This window comes from Eleutherodactylus coqui, chromosome 8 (genome assembly GCF_035609145.1).
Source record: "Eleutherodactylus coqui strain aEleCoq1 chromosome 8, aEleCoq1.hap1, whole genome shotgun sequence".
In the NCBI taxonomy this organism is placed as follows: domain Eukaryota; kingdom Metazoa; phylum Chordata; class Amphibia; order Anura; family Eleutherodactylidae; genus Eleutherodactylus; species Eleutherodactylus coqui.
This window is the reverse complement of record NC_089844.1, coordinates 151,688,631-151,712,148: the sequence shown is the minus strand read 5'-3', so window position 1 is coordinate 151,712,148 and position 23,518 is coordinate 151,688,631. Positions and strand designations below refer to the sequence as shown.

General features: G+C 45.9%; 1 protein-coding gene across 4 annotated transcripts in view; it reads right to left on the bottom strand.

The window, feature by feature from the left end:
• MPRIP (myosin phosphatase Rho interacting protein) overlaps positions 1 to 23,518 on the bottom strand; it is a 117,523-nt gene that overhangs the window by 41,591 nt on the left and 52,414 nt on the right. For 2 of the 4 annotated variants that reach the window (XM_066576700.1, XM_066576699.1), the window contains exons 4-7: positions 16,801 to 16,949; positions 15,381 to 15,465; positions 13,866 to 14,061; positions 13,258 to 13,690 (exon numbers count right to left, since the gene is read on the bottom strand). In XM_066576700.1, coding sequence (XP_066432797.1) covers positions 13,258 to 13,690; positions 13,866 to 14,061; positions 15,381 to 15,465; positions 16,801 to 16,949 — 863 coding nt within the window. The remainder of the gene's footprint in view (positions 1 to 13,257; positions 13,691 to 13,865; positions 14,062 to 15,380; positions 15,466 to 16,800; positions 16,950 to 23,518) is intronic. The other 2 variants (XM_066576702.1, XM_066576701.1) reach the window with 1 other exon arrangement.

Below are 23,518 nucleotides of genomic sequence, written 5' to 3'. Positions count from 1 at the left end.
AGGTCTAATTAGAGTGCATTGGGCTGGAGAGCAGACCATTCATCTATACATAGTCAGACGGCCATCGTGGCTCGCACAGAGCTACGGTTTGGGTTGGGATTGGTGGATGGAACCGGCCTTCACCACGGCGTTGCTTGCATTTACAAACCTAACCCATCAGTAATTATCCGTCACCCGTACTTGGCGTTACAGATCGCAGTTCAATCATCATCGTGTAATGCACATCGACATTAAGGGATCTGTAGAAGTGACGGCCTGCACACAGTGGGGGAAGCCATCGTGTCAGGCTCAAGTTGTCCTCTTCTGTTGGGTTATTAAGAGTACCCGTCTCAAGGGGCTCGTTCACATGGGCAATACGGAGTGCATAGAACGCACTGATTGCAATGGCTATAGTTGACATCACAGCTCCCACAAAGGTGGTAAGCCCATCACATATTTGCTCTTCAGGACTCTGAGAAAGCTGGGACAACCGCTGCCTTAGCAGCCACATTGATGGTCATCCAGCTTTCCCAGAAACCGATATAAACAAGAGAACGTAAGAGAACTTGACAAAAGTAGAAAAGCCTTGCATTAAGCAACCGGCTATCTTCTCACCATTATAGCTCCGCCCACAAAATGCCCACCTCCACCAGACATACAGATGGTGTGAGGGTCATCAAAGTGTGTAACACCAACCCGCGCCTCCCCATATGAAAGCTTCCAGAGGAAAAGACAAAGTGGTCTGCTGTAACTTCCTACATTGTGATCGGAGGCCAAACAGGTCAAGGAGTGTTTTTTTTTTTATTAAGGATTAACAAAAAACTTAAATCAAAAGAGCCGAGAAGTCTTGTGACTGTTCCTTTAATTACCTCCCAAATTAGGATTTTTTTTAAAAAAAATTCCTAGAAAATTGGACATGAACATAAAGAAATATGTGACTTGAGCAAGCTGGTGCCAAGTCCTACAGTGAACATAACTGGGCTGTGCTGGGTGGCGCTCCCGGAGGCGGTTGGCAATGGTCCCCAGTTAACGAGATCACAAGGCTCTGCTAATGAAGCGTCTTGATCTTGCACAGTTCTGAGCATTAAATCCTCGTCGGCTCTTGGACTCCGGAGTGAAGTCCCTGCGGGAGAGCGCTGGGCCTTACCAGAGAGCAGCGGTGGCACAACACGGGAGCGGACCAGCATGGTGGGGAGGGCTACGTCCGGAGGTAATGGGAATGAGATCGGACCACCTAGTCCCTGCGATGACTGCACAACATCGGGGATTCTTAGACACTTAAAGGGGAACTCCAGCCATCACACAGCGTTCTACTGAGGACATCCCCGTAGGACACCGAGAGAGACTGGGCTTTAATATAGGAAAATGGAAATGACAAACGATCTAACTTTAGCTCCGCCTAAGGTGCATAATTATAGGAGTGCGCAATCCCTGTCCGAGAAACCAAGACACACATCTCACCGCTAAATCTGCGATTTCTGCCTGCAATTACAACGCATCGCTGCAACACGTAAAAAACATGCATGAGCGGAAGCTAGTTAATGGTAAGAAGTGATGCAAGTGCCATTTTTTTTTTCAGCCTCCCAAAGGAAATAATGGCGAAGAATCACCCAAAAATAGGATATGCTGCGATTATTTGCATTTCAGACTACCCATCCGAGATAAAGGGCGCTCACGTGGACTGCATCATTGGAACCAACTGGTCATTTTCACGCGCAACATCTGACCGTATGGCAACGGGTCTGATCTTCTGCATGACAATCGCCCGTGTGAATGCGTCCTTACAAAACAGCCTTGAGGAAACCAGTGTATGAGCCGATGACCAGCAGGGGGACTCGTGCCCTCCCCTCCTTGGTCTGTGACGTGGGGTCTTGGGGTCACCGGTTGCCATATGTGCCAATTAGATCTGGCATTATGCCAACATGAACATCTTATTACTCCCCATGGTACATTTTCACGGCTGGCAGCGCAGTTTGTATCACCCAGCCCCTTGCTTTACTAATGTTATAGGAGGTATGGGGGAGAGAGGGAGGGACGGCTCATCAGGGCAGCCATCTGTGTGTGGACATGGTTTTAAATGTTTTTTGTGGGTGGGCTTGTCTTATGCATCTGATCTAATTAATGGAGTTTTTGCTTTATGACTAGGTTTAGATTTGGTGCGCCATTCTAGTCCGCGCGGTCCGTCTCTTGTATCCTTATGTGCCAGTATTAACACTTTAACATCCGGCTGTGCCCCTTGCATCAATCCTGCTTTTGCATTATTAAAGTCATTTCCCACCCTGGGCAGCACTTTGTGGTCACATGACTACTTTCCGTAAAGCAGGAGGCGGAGCCTGACTCCTGATTTGTAGCACGTGTCCTGTAGATGCCACCAGTTGCTACTATGTAGCAACCATACTGTGACAGTGACGCAGAGCCTGTAAGCCTGGGGCGGGCACAGAGCACACTAAACTTCTTAATGGGTCGGAAACACCTGAATACTAAGCTACTCTTTGGGCCAAAACATAAGAATTTGTATAGTCTGTCAGAATGTCTTTGCTCTTGCTAGACGGACGCTTAAAACTAGAAAATCATTCTATGGAGGAAACCATCAGCAAGGAGCATTAAATCGAAGCCTTATTTTCTCCATAGGAAGTTGGCACTATTGCAACTGGGGAGCAGATTGTGTGGATTGGATGACCCCGATGTTTAGTATGTGGTCACACAGCGGATCTGATGTGGATTTCACGCAGTTTCCGCATCTTTCTGCATGTACATTTGAAAACGTTATGTGAAAAAGCAGTAGTGACGTCACTTTTGGTGAAGATCCCACACATGAAAGGGCCGATTGGGCGTGGATCCGCGGCGTACCGCAGGGGCAATCAGCCGTCTATACCTACAGCAGAACACTTTGGTCTTTTCCTTCTGATTTCATATTTACAAACATGAGAAATCTGTAATAAATCCAACACGGTTCACCGTCACTTAGAAGACAGCGTGTTCCATAACGCATGGCACATACATATCTGTCCAACAGTTACCTCTACGCATGGAGGAGATCAGGGGCTTTCACACCACTTATCTAGGGAGGAGGCACAAGATCTGACAGGTGAAGACCTTGTTTGTCCAGTTCCCATCTCCACTCATTAGGTTCTTCTTGGTGGGTCCTGACAATCTAGGTGGAGACCACCTAGGAAAGTCTCAGGGCTTTGGCCAATTTTACTGCTCAGCAGCGGTCTCTACATGTGAAACTACAACTCCCAGCAGACTCCTAAGGTGTCTAGCATCTTGTTACAAGGGATCTGGAATTAATCAGATCTAAAGCTGCGATTACACAAGCGTCAGCGGCTGCCGCTCAGTTACCTGACAATTGCCGGGCTGAACCAGCAAGTGCAGCTTGGCAATTAGCGCTACTACATGAGCGTTATCATCACTTGTGTACGTACTAGCAGCCTAAGGGCCCTTTTACATGAAACGATCATCGTGAAGATTCTAGACGGATTGAGGGAATTGGAATAATATTGTTCAGTATTTGCTGCCAGAGACTGGACGATGAATGATAATTCATTTGCTTATCATTCTTTATTCAGTTGGCATTAAATAAATCAGACTACGATCGGCCCACGTAAACAGGTCATCATTCATCTATAAACAACTGCCTGGTCGCTGTGAATGGAGGCAGGCGGGGGGGGAAGAGATCTCTGTCCTGCTTCACCTCCATTCACGGAGCGATCATCCTTTCTGTGGGAAAGCACAGCAGCAATTATCACTTAAGCACTCGCCATCATTCCGTGTAAAAGGCCCCTTCAGGGCTCCTTCACATGGGCATATTTGCGCACGTTTTTGCCGTTATGGGGGGTGCGCAAATGTGTAACGGAATGCGTGAAGGACTGTAACTATGCTGGAAAAGAGCACACCAGGGACTGAGGCTAAAAAACCATTTAAATTGGGAGGGGGAGAGGGGGGTTACCTGCACCCAGGTGCCCAAAAAAGTATAGTAAAATGCACAAAAGTGCCTCATTTACAGCGCAAATTCATTAGGCTGAGGCACGCGCAAAAACGCTTTTTCCAGTTTGAAGCCACCACAAGTGGATCGTATCCTGCATGCGGGAGCCTGCTGCGGCATCCAACCTCTCCTGCGGCTGAGGACAAGGTGGGTCTTCATTCTTTCCACTGCAGATGTGTGCAGAGGCGCCAGTCGGCGCGCCGCCGCCCATGCGCAGTGGTTTTTTTTTTTTTTTTAAAACTCCTGCTTTCCCGCAGCAATTCAGTTGCGGTTGGGCCGTGGATTGGATGGCTTCCATTGACTTCAATTCCGCACTGAAATGGAGCATGCTGCAATTTTTTTTCCGGACCATAAAGGTCCGCAAATCACATCTATATGCTTCATTTCATTTGCAGACGCCCAGGTTTCCCTATGGGCAGCTCGATTTGCGGATTCCAGATTCCACCTAAGGGTCATTGAATTTGCTGTAGATGTCGAGTGCTGATGAATGAGACCAGCGCTCGTCACCCAGATTAGGAGCGGCTGCTCGTTCATTGGGTGATCTGCAGCCCAATCAGAAATGCCGATTTTTGGGTAATCAAATATTCATGCCCGAAAATCTGCCTCTGTAAACGGTCCTTAAGGAAAGGTACTTTTACATGAGCAGATAAAAAGCCCGTAATGAGTGCTGATCAACCGTATAGTAAGTTAATTAGTCCTCATGACAGCTGGTGACAAGGGAACCTGTCACCACCTATGAGCTATAAACTAAAGTTATGGTTCTCATCCGGCAGGTACGGAGGAGATGAAGTTTTTATACTCACCCGCTCCGGTGTAGTCACCAGCAGACTCCTCTCCGCAGGCGGTACACATATACCCTGTGCCCTACGGAAGTGCACTAGTCCGCTAGCACAAACTTCCCCAGGTAACAGTACAGGAACGGGTCTAGAACTACATCCCCAAACTCCTCACAACCTGGCCAGTGCGCACCATTACGTATTTTCTGCTGCGCATAGGTGGTGACAAGCTACTTTTAACACTCAGAAATCTTCAGATATGAATGATCGTCCATAACTTATAATCATTTGAGCGTCCATTTATTTCCACGACTGTAGGCGGCACATCTCCCGTTTAGATGTGCTGCCAACAAGTACACGAGGATAAAAGACGCGGTCCGCTGACAAATGAGCGTTTGCACATATGTTGACTAGTCGCTGGGATTTTTAAAAGGCCAGTGATTGGGAAGGAACCTTTTTTTAAGATCGTTCCATGTTAAAGGGCCAGTAGCGCTACCTCTGCCTTCAGGACAAGGGAAAAAATGATCAAAACGGCCACGGCGAATCGGAGAGGACTGCGCCAAATATCTGGTTGCTATGAGTTATGAAACACACTGTTTGCACCATGAATTAGACAGAAGCCTTTTTATTACTGCCAACATCATTCCCAATGGCAACATAATGACAAAGGCACTATTTTCCTTTAATTTGAGTAACTCGGCACCGGCCTTCCCAGGCAGCCAAAGAAGTTACAAAAAAATCTGAGCAAGTCAGTAAAAAAACAGAGACAGCAGATTTTTGGAAGGAGGGGAGGGAGGAAAAAACAGACTGGTTTGTTTTTCCTAGGGAGACAGAAAATAGTCCCATCTCTCGTCTCAAACACGGACACTAAGACGAGATGGCAGCGAAGCGGGCTCAGAAAGATGGCCATCTCGCACAGCAGCACAGCAGGAGGAGGAGGTGGAGAGCAATAAGACCTGGAAATAGAACAAGGCTGGAAAGTGAGTGTGGACGAATACAAACAAGGAGGCGTCAAATCAACATCATCAATTATCAGAGCAATCAATATTAAGGTTATGAATGCAGAATCATCATCATCAATCAAAACATGTCTAATGGTGTTATCGGCAGAGATGGTCATTAGTCTGGACACGGAGTGCGCTCATTATACACGTATGTTTATAGGCAGGCGGCACATGGTAATCACCTGTCTTGCTGAAAGATTTGAGTCCAGGGCTTATTAAAGCATTTGGGCCTTTAAAGGGGTTGTCCGGCTTTAAACCATTAATGCTCTACTCTCAGGATGGGCCATCAATAGTGGATCACTGAGGTCCGCCGTCCAGGGACTCCCGGTAATCAGCTGTGTGCAGGGCTGGTGCACCGAAGAGGATTTGTGTCGGAAGCAGACAACTCTAATCCCAGTACCGTAGGCCAGCTTGGTAGTACACACCATGCCCATTCACTTCATAAACCAGCTGCGGGCAGGAAGCCCAATACACAGCGAATGGCTAGGAGAACCAGGAGGTAGACCTCCACAGATATACTACTGATGATAGGCTAGCAAAAGCTTAAATCTGGACAATTCCCTTTAGGTTCAAGGTTATAGCTTACATAGGGAATTAATCTACATAAGACATTGATTCCCTGTGCATATACATTACTGATTCATAGTTACATCCTGTATTATACTCCAGAGCTGCACTCACTATTCTGCTGGTGGAGTCACTGTGTACATACATTACTTATCCTGTACTGCTCCTGAGTCACATCCTGTATTATACTCCAGAGCTGCACTCACTATTCTGCTGGTGGAGTCACTGTGTACATACATTATTTATCCTGTACTGATCCTGAGTTACATCCTGTATTATACTCCAGAGATGCACTCACTATTCTGCTGGTGGAGTCACTGTGTACATACATTACTTATCCTATACTGATCCTGAGTTACATCCTGTATTATACTGCAGAGCTGTACTCACTATTCTGCTGGTGGAGTCACTGTGTACATACATTACTTATCCTGTACTGCTCCTGAGTTACATCCTGTATTATACTCCAGAGCTGTACTCACTATTCTGCTGGTGGAGTCACTGTGTACATACATTACTTATCCTGTAGTGCTCCTGAGCTACATCCTGTATTATACTCCAGAGCTGTACTCACTATTCTGCTGGTGGAGTCACTGTGTACATACATTACTTATCCTGTACTGCTCCTGAGTTACATCCTGTATTATACTGCAGAGCTGTACTCACTATTCTGCTGGTGGAGTCACTGTGTACATACATTACTTATCCTGTACTGCTCCTGAGTCACATCCTGTATTATACTCCAGAGCTGCACTCACTATTCTGCTGGTGGAGTCACTGTGTACATACATTACTTATCCTGTACTGATCCTGAGTTACATCCTGTATTATACTCCAGAGATGCACTCACTATTCTGCTGGTGGAGTCACTGTGTACATACATTACTTATCCTGTACTGATCCTGTGTTATATCCAGTATTATACTCCAGAGCTGCACTCACTATTCTGCTGGTGGAGTCACTGTGTACATACATTACTTATCCTGTACTGCTCCTGAGTTACATCCTGTATTATACTCCAGAGCTGCGCTCACTATTCTGCTGGTGGAGTCACTGTGTACATACATTACTTATCCTGTAGTGCTCCTGAGCTACATCCTGTATTATACTCCAGAGCTGAACTCACTATTCTGCTGGTGGAGTCACTGTGTACATACATTACTTATCCTGTAGTGCTCCTGAGCTACATCCTGTATTATACTCCAGAGCTGAACTCACTATTCTGCTGGTGGAGTCACTGTGTACATGCATTACTTATCCTGTACTGATCCTGAGTTACATCCTGTATTATACCCCAGAGCTGCACTCACTATTCTGCTGGTGGAGTCACTGTGTACATACAATACTTATCCTGTACTGATCCTGAGTTACATCCTGTATTATACTCCAGAGCTGCACTCACTATTCTGCTGGTGGAGTCACTGTGTACATACATTACTTATCCTGTACTGATCCTGAGTTACATCCTGTATTATACTCCAGAGCTGCACTCACTATTCTGCTGCTGGAGTCACTGTGTACATACATTACTTATCCTGTACTGATCCTGAGTTACATCCTGTATTATACCCCAGAGCTGCACTCACTATTCTGCTGGTGGGGTCACTGTGTACATACATTGAAGTGTCTTGTACTGATCCAGATTTAATTTGTATCATAATCAAGAGCTTCCATTTTAAGCCTGCAGGCATCAGAGTTGAAATCTATCCGCACTTCCTGCTTGTTCAGTTTCTGCACTGAGCTTACTCTTGTGATTTGCATTCTGGGAAGCTTCATCACTATTCCAGAAACTATAAAGTCATTCAATAAAGGAAATCTGTCCTCCTACATCAAAAAAAGTTCAGATAAACTATTAGGATTCAGTTTGTTAAAAGTCTATTGATTGCTTCTCATAGAATTCAGCAGAATTGTGACTGCAGCTCTGGAGTACAATGCTGTCTGTAACTCAGAACGCAAACAAAATACATAGGGACTCAACGTCTTATGTAAAATTATACTACATATAAATTGGCATCCAAAAGCAGACATGCGATCTGAGCGTACAGCCGCCAGCAGCGCAGCCGCCACCGTGCAGCCAGAACCGTCTATTACTCTGCAGCCCATGGCGACTCTTCAGATGTCATTTTGCTAGTGGAGCTTCAGAAGTCTGAAGTCATTTGATTGCCAGGAGCAAAATCTAGTCACCACAGATAGCATGCATGCTGCTTGGTGAAGGTCACCGATGGCTTGGCACGCAGGACGGCGGCCAACGCTGCGCAGAGCTGACACTGCGGGGACGACTGAAGCACACACAAAGAGAAACCTTTTCAGAGTCAGTAGTAGATGGAGAAATGGATCTGCGACCCATTAAACATCAGTGCTGCGAATTGGCAGACCTGCATAGGGTCCCATATTTATGGGGATTTTATGCTGGTCCTAAAGGGGTTGAGACTAGAGATGAGCGAGCCTGCTCGGACCAGTAAGCAGTTACTTAAGAGCGATGCTCGCTCGAGTAACTGATTTCTCTGAGCGTGCTCGCTCGCTTCTAGTTGAGACTTTAGATTTTTCCTCTTGATGAACTATCCTCAGAATAGGGATCAATAGATCATCAGCAGTTTCTGCTGCTTAGTATGCCCCCCAATCAGAGGATTCCCGGGACCACTGTCACTGCAGACAGCGCAGGAAGCAGACTGCACCGACCATAGCGCAGTGGCCCAGATTGGTATTGCAGGCACAGCTCCCACTGAATGCAATAGGAGCAGTGCTTGCAGTACAACCCGGGCCACTGCGCTATAGTCAGTGTGATCGGCCCTGTGCACTAATCGTAGTGACAGCAGTGCCAGAAATCAGCTGACTAGCGGGGGGTCCCGAAGGACAGACCCCCAAAATCATAAACAGAGAAAATGCAAAGGTCCCGGACAACTCGTTTAACTGTCATATTTAATGTTTTTTTCAGCTATTACGGCTTTGGCACTGAAAAGGCATAAAACAAGTAAAGCAGCAAAAACAAAAGGAAGCCATGCAGAAATGTGGAGGGGACACAAGTGGTCCATAAGACGTGTGGGGTCAGGTGACCTGCTACAGCGTTCTAGTGCAAGATCTGCTCAGACTTGTAGTCCCTCCCTACAGGCTGCGTAACATCATATTGCAGGAAGGCCCAGATAATTGGCGACCTTGCTGTGACGGCCCGCGGCCCCCCCGCCTCCCCCATTTAACACACATGATCTGGCGCTGAAGGACAATGCCGTGTCCTAAATAGCTCTGCTCGGCCTCCCAGGCTGTCTGAGAGTACTAAGAGAAGCAGGCGATCGCCTGCGGCTGCTTCCTCTTGGAGAGTCACTCTATAGGATCCATATATGATCATAACACGAGAAGACTGCAGGATAGGAACCAAAGGACTACTAAACCCAGCACTGCCGGCTTAGAAGAGGAAGAGCATCACGTAATCGCCATGCGGCTGGGAATTCAGTTGCACGGTCACAGACCGTTGAGTGGGGTATAGTCTCTCCTTGTGGAGAGCGCCAAGTAGGCGTCAGTAGACTTGTACATATAATGCTCCTCTGGGAAATTTGGTATGCAAATATGAGATGGTATAAAGTCTTTGCAGCGCCACCTACTGGAAGGTAGCTTCCCTTAAAGTCAATGTCGGACCTTTTAACAGGCCTCGTAATATGACTGGGGACAGAGGCTTTAAAGAGAACCATGGACCGACAGCTCCACAGGATAGCTCATCAATAGTTGATCGTGGGGCTCTGCCACTCGGGATCCCCACCTATCAGCTGATCGTCCGTACCGCTGTCAGTGCAGAGGGACCGGACATTGTCATCTGGGGTCAGAGCCAGGAGTATAATAGGAGGCATTGCCCCCATTGATTTCAATAGGAGTGAAGCAGGTACGGCAATGCTCAAACCCTGTTCTTGCAACAGATAATACCCTGTTTCCCTGAAAAGAAGACATAGCGTGATTTTTCAGAATGTTTGAGGATGCAAAATGATTTTTCAGGCTTTTTGAGGATGCTTGAAATATAAGCCCTACTCCAAAATTAAGCCCTGCTAACAGTTAATTAAAAAAAGTCAATTGAAATAGTGTCCAGGCAGCTATACATGTAAAAAAGTTAAAGGTTTTTGAACAAAAATTAATATAAGACACTGTCTTATTCTCGGGGAAACACGGTAGGTCCCAAAAGGTGGAAACAGCATCTTTAAGACTTATGGCATTTCCTATGGATAGGTCATACAAGTCCAGATGGGAATACCCCTTTAATGGCCATATTATATGGAAATATTTAGCTGCACCGACTTGACAGGAAACGGTTCCAACCGTAGCAATATATCTGAGCAGATCGTGAACTAAACTCTTCCTGGCAAGCAATAGCTCAACTTCAGAAAACATGTGTTCTTTGCAGATGGCTGCAGGAGGAGCGAGCCAAGACCTGCGGACCCTCAGCACCTGGGAAGCCGACCATACCTTCCGACAGCCGGCACTGGGTGAGCGCTTGTTAGACTGGAGCATGGGAAACGTTTATCTATGAGTTAGTACGGCGCAGGAGGAGGAGTCAGTGGGTTAGTACGGCGCAGGAGGAGGAGTCAGTGGGTTAGTACGGCGCAGGAGGAGGAGTCAGTGGGTTAGTACGGCGCAGGAGGAGGAGTCAGTGAGTTAGTACGGCGCAGGAGGAGGAGTCAGTGGGTTAGTACGGCGCAGGAGGAGGAGTCAGTGGGTTAGTACGGCGCAGGAGGAGGAGTCAGTGGGTTAGTACGGCGCAGGAGGAGGAGTCAGTGGGTTAGTACGGCGCAGGAGGAGGAGTCAGTGGGTTAGTACGGCGCAGGAGGAGGAGTCAGTGAGTTAGTACGGCGCAGGAGGAGGAGTCAGTGGGTTAGTACGGCGCAGGAGGAGGAGTTAGTGGGTTAGTACGGCGCAGGAGGAGGAGTTAGTGGGTTGGTAGTAATGGCAGATTGTGGATGGGCCAACCTCAGACGAACGGATACCGGACTCATCAGCAAGTCAGGTGTATGTGTACAGATAGCGGTGGTCTCCAGCAGTTGTGACAACTCCCAGCATGGGGTTATCAGGGCATGCTGGCAGTTGTAGTCACACAACCACTAAGGTTGCACTGGTCACAGAATGCAGACATACACAACGTGAATATATATCTTCCCTGTTTCTGCCTTTGCTGTGAGCGTTCATAAACCTTTCCGTCTATAGGAATACATGAGTAACGTTCTACAAGCAGATCTTTACCTCCTATTTTCATCCACCTTCTGGAAAAACGTGGCTGTTGGAGGGATTGGAACCTATCAGTCCCTTGTTACAATTGCAGTTTTCTGCTAAACCGTGATGAGTGGACTTAACAAAAAGTTCAGTTAGGGCAAGAAGCTTGGTTTGGTTCAAACTAATTCGAACCAAACCTTCACAAAACCCCCTAAAACTGGTTCTAACTCTTATCCGAGAGCCATAAAAGCCTTGTACAGCAGCCTTATATCATCTAGGAGTGGATCGAAGTACTTTGAAGGCATTTTTAATGCAAAGAAGTTGAAGAAAAAGAAAAAATATAAATATTTTTTTTTACATTTTTTGGGGGGTTTGGCCGAGACGAACCACCTGAGGTTCGGGCTGAACTGAACTTTTAGTAAAGTTTAAATGTTTCGGTTCACTCATCAGGTTGGTTGTGCCCGATGTATGGATAATGCTCAGGACTGGGGTGATGGGTAGTTGCAATCCCTACAAGAGCAGCATTTCCCCAGAAACAGCTTAGAGTGATGACTGTGTTGTGAGAACACTGCAGGAAAACCATGGAACATATAGACATACATTGATCATACGTCCCATAAAACCAACCCCTATCTACTATGAGCTGCTCTTTGGGAATAGTGAAAGCCTCTCCTGCAACGCTCCTTAGTGTGTCTCTGGAGTCATAATGAAGCCTAAGGGTTCGGAGACTCAGAGCTATGCCTCCCTCCATCCGGTCACTTCTAGTGGGAGACGTGGCGGCCATCATGAGTGGCGAGACCCTTTCGCTCGCGTAGGGCATATGAAAGGTGATTTCACCTGTGGCAGATTTGTTGCTGAAGTTTCTTCAACTGTCCCAATCATCTTGTCAAGTGCTAGCCACAAAAAACAACCCATTTACTTAAGGGTAACCGATTTCTTCAACAAAACGGCCATGTGTGAACTTACTCCAAAAATTAAATAGACACTAAATGCTCCGTTTTAACTTCTGCTTCTCTAATAGCCCATGTGTGCATCAATCAATCTTGTAATATACTTGCATTCAAGAGGTTTAGTTTTAGTTCTAAAAATCTACTTTGAAATTCCTGCCACTAGGGGTCTCCCTTCCACAAGGCGCTTAACTTTTCTAGTAACAGGGACACGAGGACATTGCTAGTTACGACTTGCTACAGAAGTGCAGACATTTAGATGCGGGCTCAGAGCTGACTGGAGTAAGGCTGTGCAAGGCAGCATGGGAAGTGTGGGAGAGGAAGTCCCAGCCAGTACAGTACTGGCAGAATGGCCGCTTAGGACCCGCCCTACCTGATCGTGAGCTGGTTGTGAATAAATCAAGTATTAGAGCAAGATCGTACAAATCCGCCCAACAGTAAGTCAGATCTATAAAAGCTGGTGGGTTGACTATTCTCCAATGTAATTAACTTCATCAAATAAAAATTTTGCACTCTAAGATAGCATGAAAGAAGGAAATACATTGGCAAACGTTGGGTTAATAGGCAAAAATGCCCCCCCCCCCCTCCTTAGCTAACAATAGGGTCACTGCTAATCCCCTCAAAATCCCTAAAAAATCTGCATAAATTTCAGAAGCAATTCTAAAAAGGCAACAAAAAAAAAAAAAAAACAGCTGTGCAGGCATCTTGTTGTTTGTGCAACCCTCCCACCCAAAGACCCTGCCTAGAGTTCAGTCCCCAAAAAGTCTAACAATTGCATTAACTTATAAAAAAAAATCTGCATGAGAACTCACCTCCTCTGCTGGCCAAACAGCCGTGCCACTTCTTCCCTGCCTGGGCTCCGCGCCCGGGTTTTCTGTTCCAGTCGCCTCCTCTCTACCTGGAAAACCTCCCTGTGAGTGATCCTGCGAGCTCGGGGTACATCAGCCAGGATGACGTAATCCCGGTTGGCAACATGAAGAAGGGTAGTTTGTGTTCCATGATTGATAGGAGGTTCCAGAGGCTGGCAGTGCCCGTTACCTGGGGGAGAAAAGGGATCTTGCTCCTGGTCGAATGCATTGTGGACACTATACCTGCTGGGCGCATCGGGGGTGGATGGTGATGGCGGCGTCTGTAACGGCTGTTCTTCAGATTTCAAGTCTTTAGTCTTCTCTAATGAAAAATAGCCGCTTTCCACGCGAGTCTTGCGCCCGTTGTCAACGCGGTCTCCATTCATCAAGCCTCCATCTTGAGTGGGGCAGGTTAGAGAAAAACACAAAAAAAAAATGTAAAAAATCCATTACTACACTTTATTACAGTACAGATAGTGGCGCTGTACAGAGTCCATGACTGATGAAGCATGTAGCGACAGCGCACAGATGACACCAACACCCACCGCCCTTGACACCTCCAAGAAACTGACCAGTTTTGCTGTCTGGCGCAGGCTCACTTGGGGAAGAGGGCATGCGGACTGGACTCTGGATGGGACTGTTACTGCCACTCTCCTGCCCATCTTTGCCTTTCGCTTCTTCCTGCCAGAGCGTGGATTTGGTAGCCGGGACCTTTTCTGCATTGGGTATCCCTGTGCTGGTCGCTGCCATTTTGGCTGGTCCAGGCTCCTGAGATGCAAGAAAAAGGGTTGAGGTTCCAAGATACGCAAGAATAAGGACCAAATTAATAAAGGACTAATCTTATTTCATCTCCTCGATCGTTCGAAGTATGATGTTCTATCACCTAAACCAACATGGATGGAACGACGGTCAAGCTGTAAGATGAACAGCACCTCTAGTGGTTGGTTGATTAGGACAACCTTATCTCAAGTACCTCATTAGGGCATGCTAAATTAAGAGAGGAACTCTCAAACTCAGGGCCCTTGCCCATTAACAAAATTTACTATTAAGCGCAGCTTTAACCCTGTAGTACACAGTGTCTGTACTTTACATGAAGACCAATCAGGCAGACCCGCTTACCCTGGCAGCTGACTGCGGAGGGTCCGACTCACCATAGGGAAAGACAATTGGGTTGATCAAATCAAACTACCCATTCAACATGCTGCACTAACCTATTCATAGCTCACATAGTATATTTTAAGGGAAATAATTGGAAACTGTAGATCCCACGCACTGTGTTGGCATCTGATATGACCCGTGACTCGTAACCCAACTTTAGCTGTGGGCTTCCACTCGGCAACAGGCTGCAGGGTGAGTCAGAGAAGTTCCCAGTTACCATGTATAGTAAGAGCCTGGTGCCCCTTACTGACTTCACTTTTTCTGAGGGGGGTGGGGGGTGTGATTGAATTCCCGAGTCTCCCACCCAGGTTATCAGGAAGAAGACATGGGCTCACGTTCTTTGATGACGCTTTACCTAACCGTTTCCTTAGCACAGCAGATCCCGGCTGCACACAAGGCCGCACTTACCTGAGCACAGGTATCCCAAGGGCAGCAGTACAACACCTAGCAAAACCCCACTGGCTGGGGAGTTAGAATTTCACAACAGCTCAAAGTCCCCCATTTCACAGTTCACAACCCATTCCTGACGAACAGGACGCTGGTCGCACATGCATGGCCGCAGCTTCATTCCTTTCAACGGAGCACACGGAGATAGCCAAGCACAGCACTCAGCCATTTCTGTCCATCCCATTGAAATGAATGGAGCAGCACAGTTCTATTTATTTCAATGGGGCTGATGAATGCCCATCTGTCTGCGCCATTGAAAGGAATGGAGCCGCCGCCTCACGTGTATGACCAGTGGCCCCTTTGCCACTACACTACAGAAATGGGATTGTGAAATTGGGAAGACATGGGTCCCCCATTCTCGGGATCGGTAGGGGCCCCAGCGACCTATTAATTATCACTCATCCAATGTAGGAGTGAAAACTAAAAAAAAAATAAAAAAATAATGCACTATTGCTGGATTAGTGCTGCCATTGTTGGCTTACCTGTGGAGTGGGGGGCTCCACTTTCCTCTTCTTCTTTTGATTCTGCTTGTTGGTCTTGGGGTACACGATCAGCATCTCCAGCCACCTGACAAAAACAGATCACAACTGAGAAAATAAAATACTAAAAAGGTAATGTTGCCTATTCAGCTTTAAAGAGGTGTATATTGTGTTCCATAGACCTCCATGGGGCACGTCTTCAGCTGTCAGAAGCAGCCGAAAACCAACAAATGTGGCCGAATGGGCACAGAAGTTGGGTGAGCGTTGCAGACCCTTAGACTAGATATCAGCAGAGGTCTCAACAGGACCCTCACTGATCAATACTTCTGACATGTCTCTATGAAAGGGGTTCCATCATGGTTCTGTACTACCACCACCAAGTAGAAAATAAGGGACTTGTGGGTGATTGAGCAGCGTGGGGGGCCAAGGCTCGAGCAGAGTAAAGGGGAGAGGGGCGGCAAAAGTAGAGTGGGAGGAGGGATAGGAGGGGAGAAGAAAATGTGGAAGAAGAGTGGAGAAGTAGTGCGCTCTCCTTTTCCTGCCTCTGTAGTCAGTGACAGCACCAAGAACTGACATGGGAACATCCGACCGTGGAAAGATCTGCAGGATTTATACAATGTGTGGTGAAGCATTTCAAACAAAGAGCAGAAGACCGAAAGTAAAGTGGGCCTGAGCGAGGGAGGTGCAGAGGGGGCGAAGAGAAGAGGAGCCGTCGTGGGAAAGCAGATAGGAGGAGAGGAAAAGATGGGCGCACGGTGCAAGAGCCATAGGCAGGCACAATATTAAGGAGAGGCGATGGACACGGCTGTAGTACCAGGCATCGGTGGAGATTACGCTAGAAGTAGGCACAAGGGGCACACAGCACAGTACAAAGAGGGGAGAAGACCCTTCAGGCACATAACTCAGGGCAAAGAGGTGTGTAAGGAGGGCAGGTTAAGCCAAGTATAAAGCGGGCACACTTAACAGAGGTGGGCACACACATGTGGGTGAGGATACTGATAGAGGTGCACTCTAGCCGTGGCTGGCAGCGCAGGCTGGCACAGTACAGCTTCTAATCTCTGTGGGTGTCTCCCAAGAACAAAGCATCAGACACAATGTACCCATTGTAGTCAGCTTGCGGGCAGCAAAAGTTGGAGCAGACCCAGCACACCTGCACACACGGCTGCCAGTGTTATGGAGGGGCCGGGAGCACCGGTTATACTCCATCCGCACACCATACAACCCTACCTATATACACAAGCCCTGGACAGCAAACAGGAGACTCATGTACTCATACAGCTAAGCACCTCAATGTCAGGAGGTAGCAGGAAAGCAAACATGGTTAAAGTACCTCCAGAAATGCTCCATGTGACTGATGGCTGTTCCAACACTGTTGCATGGCCCAATAACATCCTCCTGAATGAGGTGTCCGGCTCTGACTTACCCGTTGATTATCTCCTTGTTCTCCGCCCTGATGAAGTGTTCCTCTGGGGTCATGATGCACAAGGAGAACTTCTGCCCGGTGCGGCTCTCCCCATCGATGACGTCCGTGCACTGGTTCATGTTGATGGTCCCTTGCGGCAGAGTTGTGGGCTGCACAAGAAGACAGACAGAGTCACTAATAACCCATACACATATGTCCATACCTGCAAAGCTTACGCATCACTTTACAGGGGGGGTGTAGAAGATAATCTACCCTACACCATTGGGATCGCAAGCAGATGAAAGGTCAACCATTTTACAGTACTAACCCCTAATAGTTTAGGCCACCATATACCGTACCTCCCTTTGATTACTTTTGGTTGGACGCTCGTTTAGGCTGTACAAGGCCCTTAATTGGGTTCAACCAGACTTTCAAATTATCTCCTATCCACAGAATTGAAAAAAACTTGATCGGTGGGGGTCCCACTGCTGAGACCCCTGCCGATATGGAGAGCAGGTCTCCTGTGTCACCCTCTCCTGTCTCTGCAAGGGGGCGATGATGAGTGGGAGCGGTGGCCGATTGTGTGCAGTCATCGTTCCATTCATTCCAATGGGGCTGGCCGAAATAGATGAGCTCTGTTGAAGGGGTGCAGGGGGTGGGAGGAGACCGGGAACACCTACCCTCTCAAGATAGGCGAGACTCCCACCAATCAGCAAGTTGTTCCCCAGCTAACTTAAAAAAAATGTGGTCCAACCCCATGAAAGCCCTTTCCATGGGTCAGTGATCAGGTATGAACGTCGGCCCAAACAGTTTCCCTGACCAGCTACTATAGAAGCGCACGTGATCAGCTGAGGCCTGTTAACAGGCTGATCAGGTCTTCTGTTACTCCAACCATCATCTCATGTGAATGAAGCCGAACATCATTGGCTTATGGCAGCATGGAGCACGGCCAAACTATTTAGGTCCGTAATGAGCTGATTGTGTTATCTATAGCTCAGATACCCTGAGTCACCCCAATTATGTGGCGACGGATCTCACCGAGTCACGTGCGGCTCTGGTCTAAAGTGAGCCAATAATACGGAAGGAATGGGAAATAGCTACTTGTACAGGACGCTTATGGCTCAAAGCAACACAACTGGGTGATAATCGGCCCATGGAAATTTTAAAAAAGTAGTCAGCAAGAAGCTCGAGATCAAGCGGCGAACTTTGTCTCAACGATCTACACGAGCGCCAACGACCTTAGCGGTGACATCAGCGCCCATGCAGCTGTTTAGACAGCTCTCGTCCCGTCTAAATGGGGCATTAACCCAGTACAGATAAAACAAGGTCAGAGGAGAAAGGCAGCGGCTGTCCAATGAGCGAGAACGCAATTTAAGACCAACAGCCAACCCACATCTGAATATATGGGCACTGTAATGGCGACCAACGACTCATCTCCCCACCTCAAATGACTGAATGGCAAATAGATCGACACAGTCTTACAATTATGCCTACTCCGGCTCCTTGAAGGGTCACCCATAACGTAGCTATCCCCCCAGTATATATAAGTGAGCCAGTGTTTTCTTGGTTGGTTATTTCTATGTGAGGCTCCCAACCCCTTTTCCCTCAGATGGTCATGTGATCTCAGTTCTGACCATCTCTGATCTACTTGGGGTTATGTATTCAGCTTGTAGTCAGATTCTTAGTCTGTGTGATGCAATTACATGCACCAACCACAGAAACTACCTACAAGGAAATATAGGCACTCCTATCACAGTTACTGATGGTGATCACACAGCTCCTGTCACATGGGTATAATAGAGGAGATTACAACTCATCCTCCTGACTGTATACTTATGGTCTGTAACTTATTTAGGTGAACATAGAAGGTAATGATAATTAAACTGTCCACAAGGAGGGAGAAATGGTATCGCCTCAGCTAATTTTGAGCTGATGCATCATTGAATTGATGTGAAAGTGAAACAAAAAGCATCTCACCATAAAGATAATGCTTGATAAGCATCAGACAAGTGGCAGCACTGCATGGCAGTGACTGCAATACACAGAGGAAATCTGTGACAACAACCAGGTGAGGGGGGCTGGGATGGAAAAACGCATTTTCATCGGACTGTCCTTTTAAAGGAGTTCTATTACCCAAAAGACATTTACCTCCTAACCAGAGGATAGATAAATATCAGGCAGCAGAGACCCTGAGAACAACGCCCCCTATTACCCCCTGCGATAGGAACAGCAATGCGCTAGCTGAGCCACCACTACATTCACTTCCAAGGGAAAGGTGGAGATAGATGCGTTTGGCAATCTCCCTCCTCCCCACAGAAGTGAATGGAGTAGCGCTAACACAAGCACACTGCTGCTACACTCATATAGGGCATTTGGTGGGGCTGGTCTCAGAATCAATGGGGGGTCCCAATAGACAAGACCCTCAGTAATCAGATATTTCATAACAGTAGAGGATAATGGTGGTGGGAAAACGCTTTTACACGGCTCAATGATCGGACAAACGTTCGCTGAGTGATCGCGTTTGCCATGCAACACATTTTCATGGATGACCAACGCTCACGCAATGGACAGAAGGGTGTCCATGCGCTGTCCCATGCAAGTCCCTGTGGTTCCATTCATGTATAGTCAATGGAACATGGTGCAAATGATAGTAATCCATGAGGACCCCTCACTGGTCATCAGGGGTAAAATAGAAGAAACGCCATATAGTGCACTGTACATCATCATATGAACTGTTGCCTTAAAGATGGTCAGGTATCAGTTACTACCACACAGAGGAAGCAGCAGTTCAGGAGCCGTGCGGATCACAAACACAACTGGACGAACAGGTTTGGCGAATGGTACCAGATGCTACACATTGCGGTCATGCACAGAAGGATGTACACAGCGCATCACAGTTTCAATGAGTTGCTATAAAACATGGGATTCTTCCTTCTAGAAGGTCCATGGAGGCAAGTAGCAGCATTTCCATACTGGCAAGCGTGATCTCTGTCACGCTGCAGAGAACCCGCCAAAAGCCTTATATAAATGGAGACCAACTTGGAAAGGAGTCCTACAACAAGGTTCACCAGAGCAAGCTAGGAAGGGGAGGGAGTGAAATACAAAGCAAGATGGGAGGGGGGTGCGCCTCGGCAGCAGCACTGAAAGCTTTCATTATTGTAATCGAGCTCCCCGGCCTTTGAGTGCAGAAGATGAAAGTCTGCAGAGGGATCCCTGGTTACATGACATGGCCCGACCGTGAGAGACTAACACACAAAGCGGACACCATTTTTATTCTAATTCCCCCTCATCTGACAATTCTAAAACTGTAGCTTCAAAGAGAACAACCGAAATCTTCATCCATATGCAGGGGAAGACGAAACTACAATGTTACCACGTCCATACAATATAACCATTCTACATACCGTAGGAGATGTGTGGCCACAAATACAGAACATCCATCCACATAACATAGGAGTAGTATTATAGTGGTTATATTCTTGTACATAGGGGGCAGTATTATAGTAGTTATACTATTGTACATAGGGAGCAGTATTATAGTAGTTATACTATTGTACATAGGGAGCAGTATTATAGTAGTTATACTATTGTACATAGGGAGCAGTATTATAGTAGTTATATTCTTGTACATATGGGCAGTATTATAGTAGGTATATTCTTGGACATAGGGGGCAGTATTATAGTAGTTATATTCTTGTACATAGGGGCAGTATTATAGTAGCTATATTCTTGGACATAGGAGCAGTAGTATAGTAGTTATATTCTTGTACATAGGGGCAGTATTATAGTAGTTATATTCTTGTACATAGGAGGCAGTATTATAGTAGTTATATTCTTGTACATAGGGAGCAGTATTATAGTAGTTATATTCTTGTACATAGGGGAAGTATTATAGTAGTTATATTCTTGTACACAGGGGGCAGTATTACAGTAGTTATATTCTTGTACATAGGGAGCAGTATTATAGTAATTATACTATTGTACATAGGGAGCAGTATTATAGTAGTTATATTCTTGTACATATGGGCAGTATTATAGTAGGTATATTCTTGGACATAGGGGGCAGTATTATAGTAGTTATATTCTTGTACATAGGGGCAGTATTATAGTAGCTATATTCTTGGACATAGGAGCAGTAGTATAGTAGTTATATTCTTGTACATAGGGGCAGTATTATAGTAGTTATATTCTTGTACATAGGAGGCAGTATTATAGTAGTTATATTCTTGTACATAGGGAGCAGTATTATAGTAGTTATATTCTTGTACATAGGGGAAGTATTATAGTAGTTATATTCTTGTACACAGGGGGCAGTATTACAGTAGTTATATTCTTGTACATAGGGAGCAGTATTATAGTAGTTATATTCTTGTACACAGGGGAGCAGTATTATAGTAGTTATATTCTTGTACATAGGGGAGCAGTATTATAGTAGTTATATTCTTGTACACAGGGGAGCAGTATTATAGTAGTTATATTCTTGTACATAGGAGCAGTATTATAGTAGTTATATTCTTGTACATAGGGGAGCAGTATTATAGTAGTTATATTCTTGTACATAGGGGGCAGTATTATAGTAGTTATATTCTTGTACATAGGGGCCAGTATTATAGTAGTTATATTCTTGTACATAGGGGCAGTATTATAAAAGTTATATTCTTGTACATAGGAGGCAGTATTATAGTAGTTATATTCTTGTACATAGGAGGCAGTATTATAGTAGTTATATTCTTGTACATAGGAGGCAGTATTATAGTAGTTATATTCTTGTACATAGGGGGCAGTATTATAGTAGTTATTTACTTGTACATAGGGGGCAGTATTATAGTAGTTATTTACTTGGACATAGGGGGCAGTATTATAGTAGTTATTTACTTGTACATAGGGGGCAGTATTATAGCAGTTATTTACTTGTACATAGGAGCAGTATTATAGTAGATATATTCCTGTACATAGGGGGCAGTATTATAGTAGTTATATTCTTGTACATAGGAGGCAGTATTATAGTTGTTATATTTTTGTACATAGGAGGCAGTATTATGGTAGTTATATTCTTGTACATAGGGGGCAGTATTATGGTAGTTATATTCTTGTACATAGGGGGCAGTATTATAGTAGTTATATTCTTGTACATAAGGGGCAGTATTATAGTAGTTATATTCTTGTACATAGGTAGCAGTATTATAGTAGTTATATTCTTGTACATAGGTAGCAGTATTATAGTAGTTATATTCTTGTACACAGGAGGCAGTATTATAGTAGTTATATTCTTGTACATAGGGAGCAGTATTATAGTAGTTATATTCCTGTACATTGGGGGCAGTATTATAGTAGTTATATTCTTGTACATAGGTGCAGTATTATAGTAGTTATATTCTTGTACATAGAGGCAGTATTATAGTAGTTATATTCTTGTACATAGAGGCAGTATTATAGTAGTTATATTCTTGTACATAGGGGAGCAGTATTATAGTAGTTATATTCTTGTACATAGAGGACAGTATTATTGTAGTTATATGCTTGTACTTAGGGGGCAGTATTATAGTATTCATCGCATTGGTTTATCAAGTGTTGCATTGATTGGTTCCATGGAGCGCTGCTTAGCCAATGCAAAGGATATGATGGGTTCATCCAGTGCTGCATTGATTGGCTGAGCAGTGCTCGAGTACCAATCACAGCCATAGTGTTGTGGAGACAGGATTTATGAATTGGCCAATCAGTGCCGTGGCTCAGGGATGTGGACTGAGCCTGCTAGGTAAGTATAATACTACATCCCCCCCAAAATAAGACCTAGCCTCTTTTAGGGCAAAAATGTATATAAGACAGGGTCTTATTTTCAAGGAAACAGTACATTTCAGATGTTATTTCCCTCCATTCATCCTGCAAGCATCTGCAGAGTTGTATCAAAGATGGATGCAGTTCTCATTTCCTGACCGGCATTCCAGTTTATCCCATTGACGTTCAGTAGGGTTCAGGTTGGACTCTGTGCAACATCCATACCCTCAAATCAATCTAAAACAGCACTGGACATATGACAAAGCACGTTGTCTTGTTGGAAGTATGGCCGACCATTGCCAGAGTATTACCACATTGTCAGCAGCACATTATTGTCAGATTACACCTCCATGGTCATGGTTCTTGTCACTACAACCAACAGGCCAAGACCATGCCATGTAACACATCCGCAGACCAGAACTGAACCTCCACCGTACTTACCTGTTGGCACAACACACTCAGGTAAAAGGTGTTCCCCATCACCTTCCACACCTGGGTACATCCATCTGATTTGTAGATGGAGCAGCATGATTTGTTGCTCATTAAATGTTCTTCCATTCTCAACTGTCCGATGACAACGCTCTATGCACCTTTGTAGACAGACCGATGCCCTGCGCTTCATGATGAGTGGCTTGTGTGCATCGGCATAACCCATTTACCCAATAGCATGCAGTTCCGGAACTATGTCCGGCACCTCCAAGGATGACTCCTATCCATTTAAGCAATGATCGTTCCTGTGCTTTTACACAGGAGGATCATCACTCATTGGATGGAGGGGGTGCGAGTCGGGGCTGTTGCGGCCCTCCGCCTGCATTCACAGTAAACAGGCCGTCGTTCATAGGTGAATACTGCCTGTTCAAACTTAACGATGCAGGGTCAGACCAACGATGATTTTATGGTCTGCATGAAAGATCCGATCAGCCATTTATTTTCCATCTTTCACTGACTGCGTTCACACTGCACA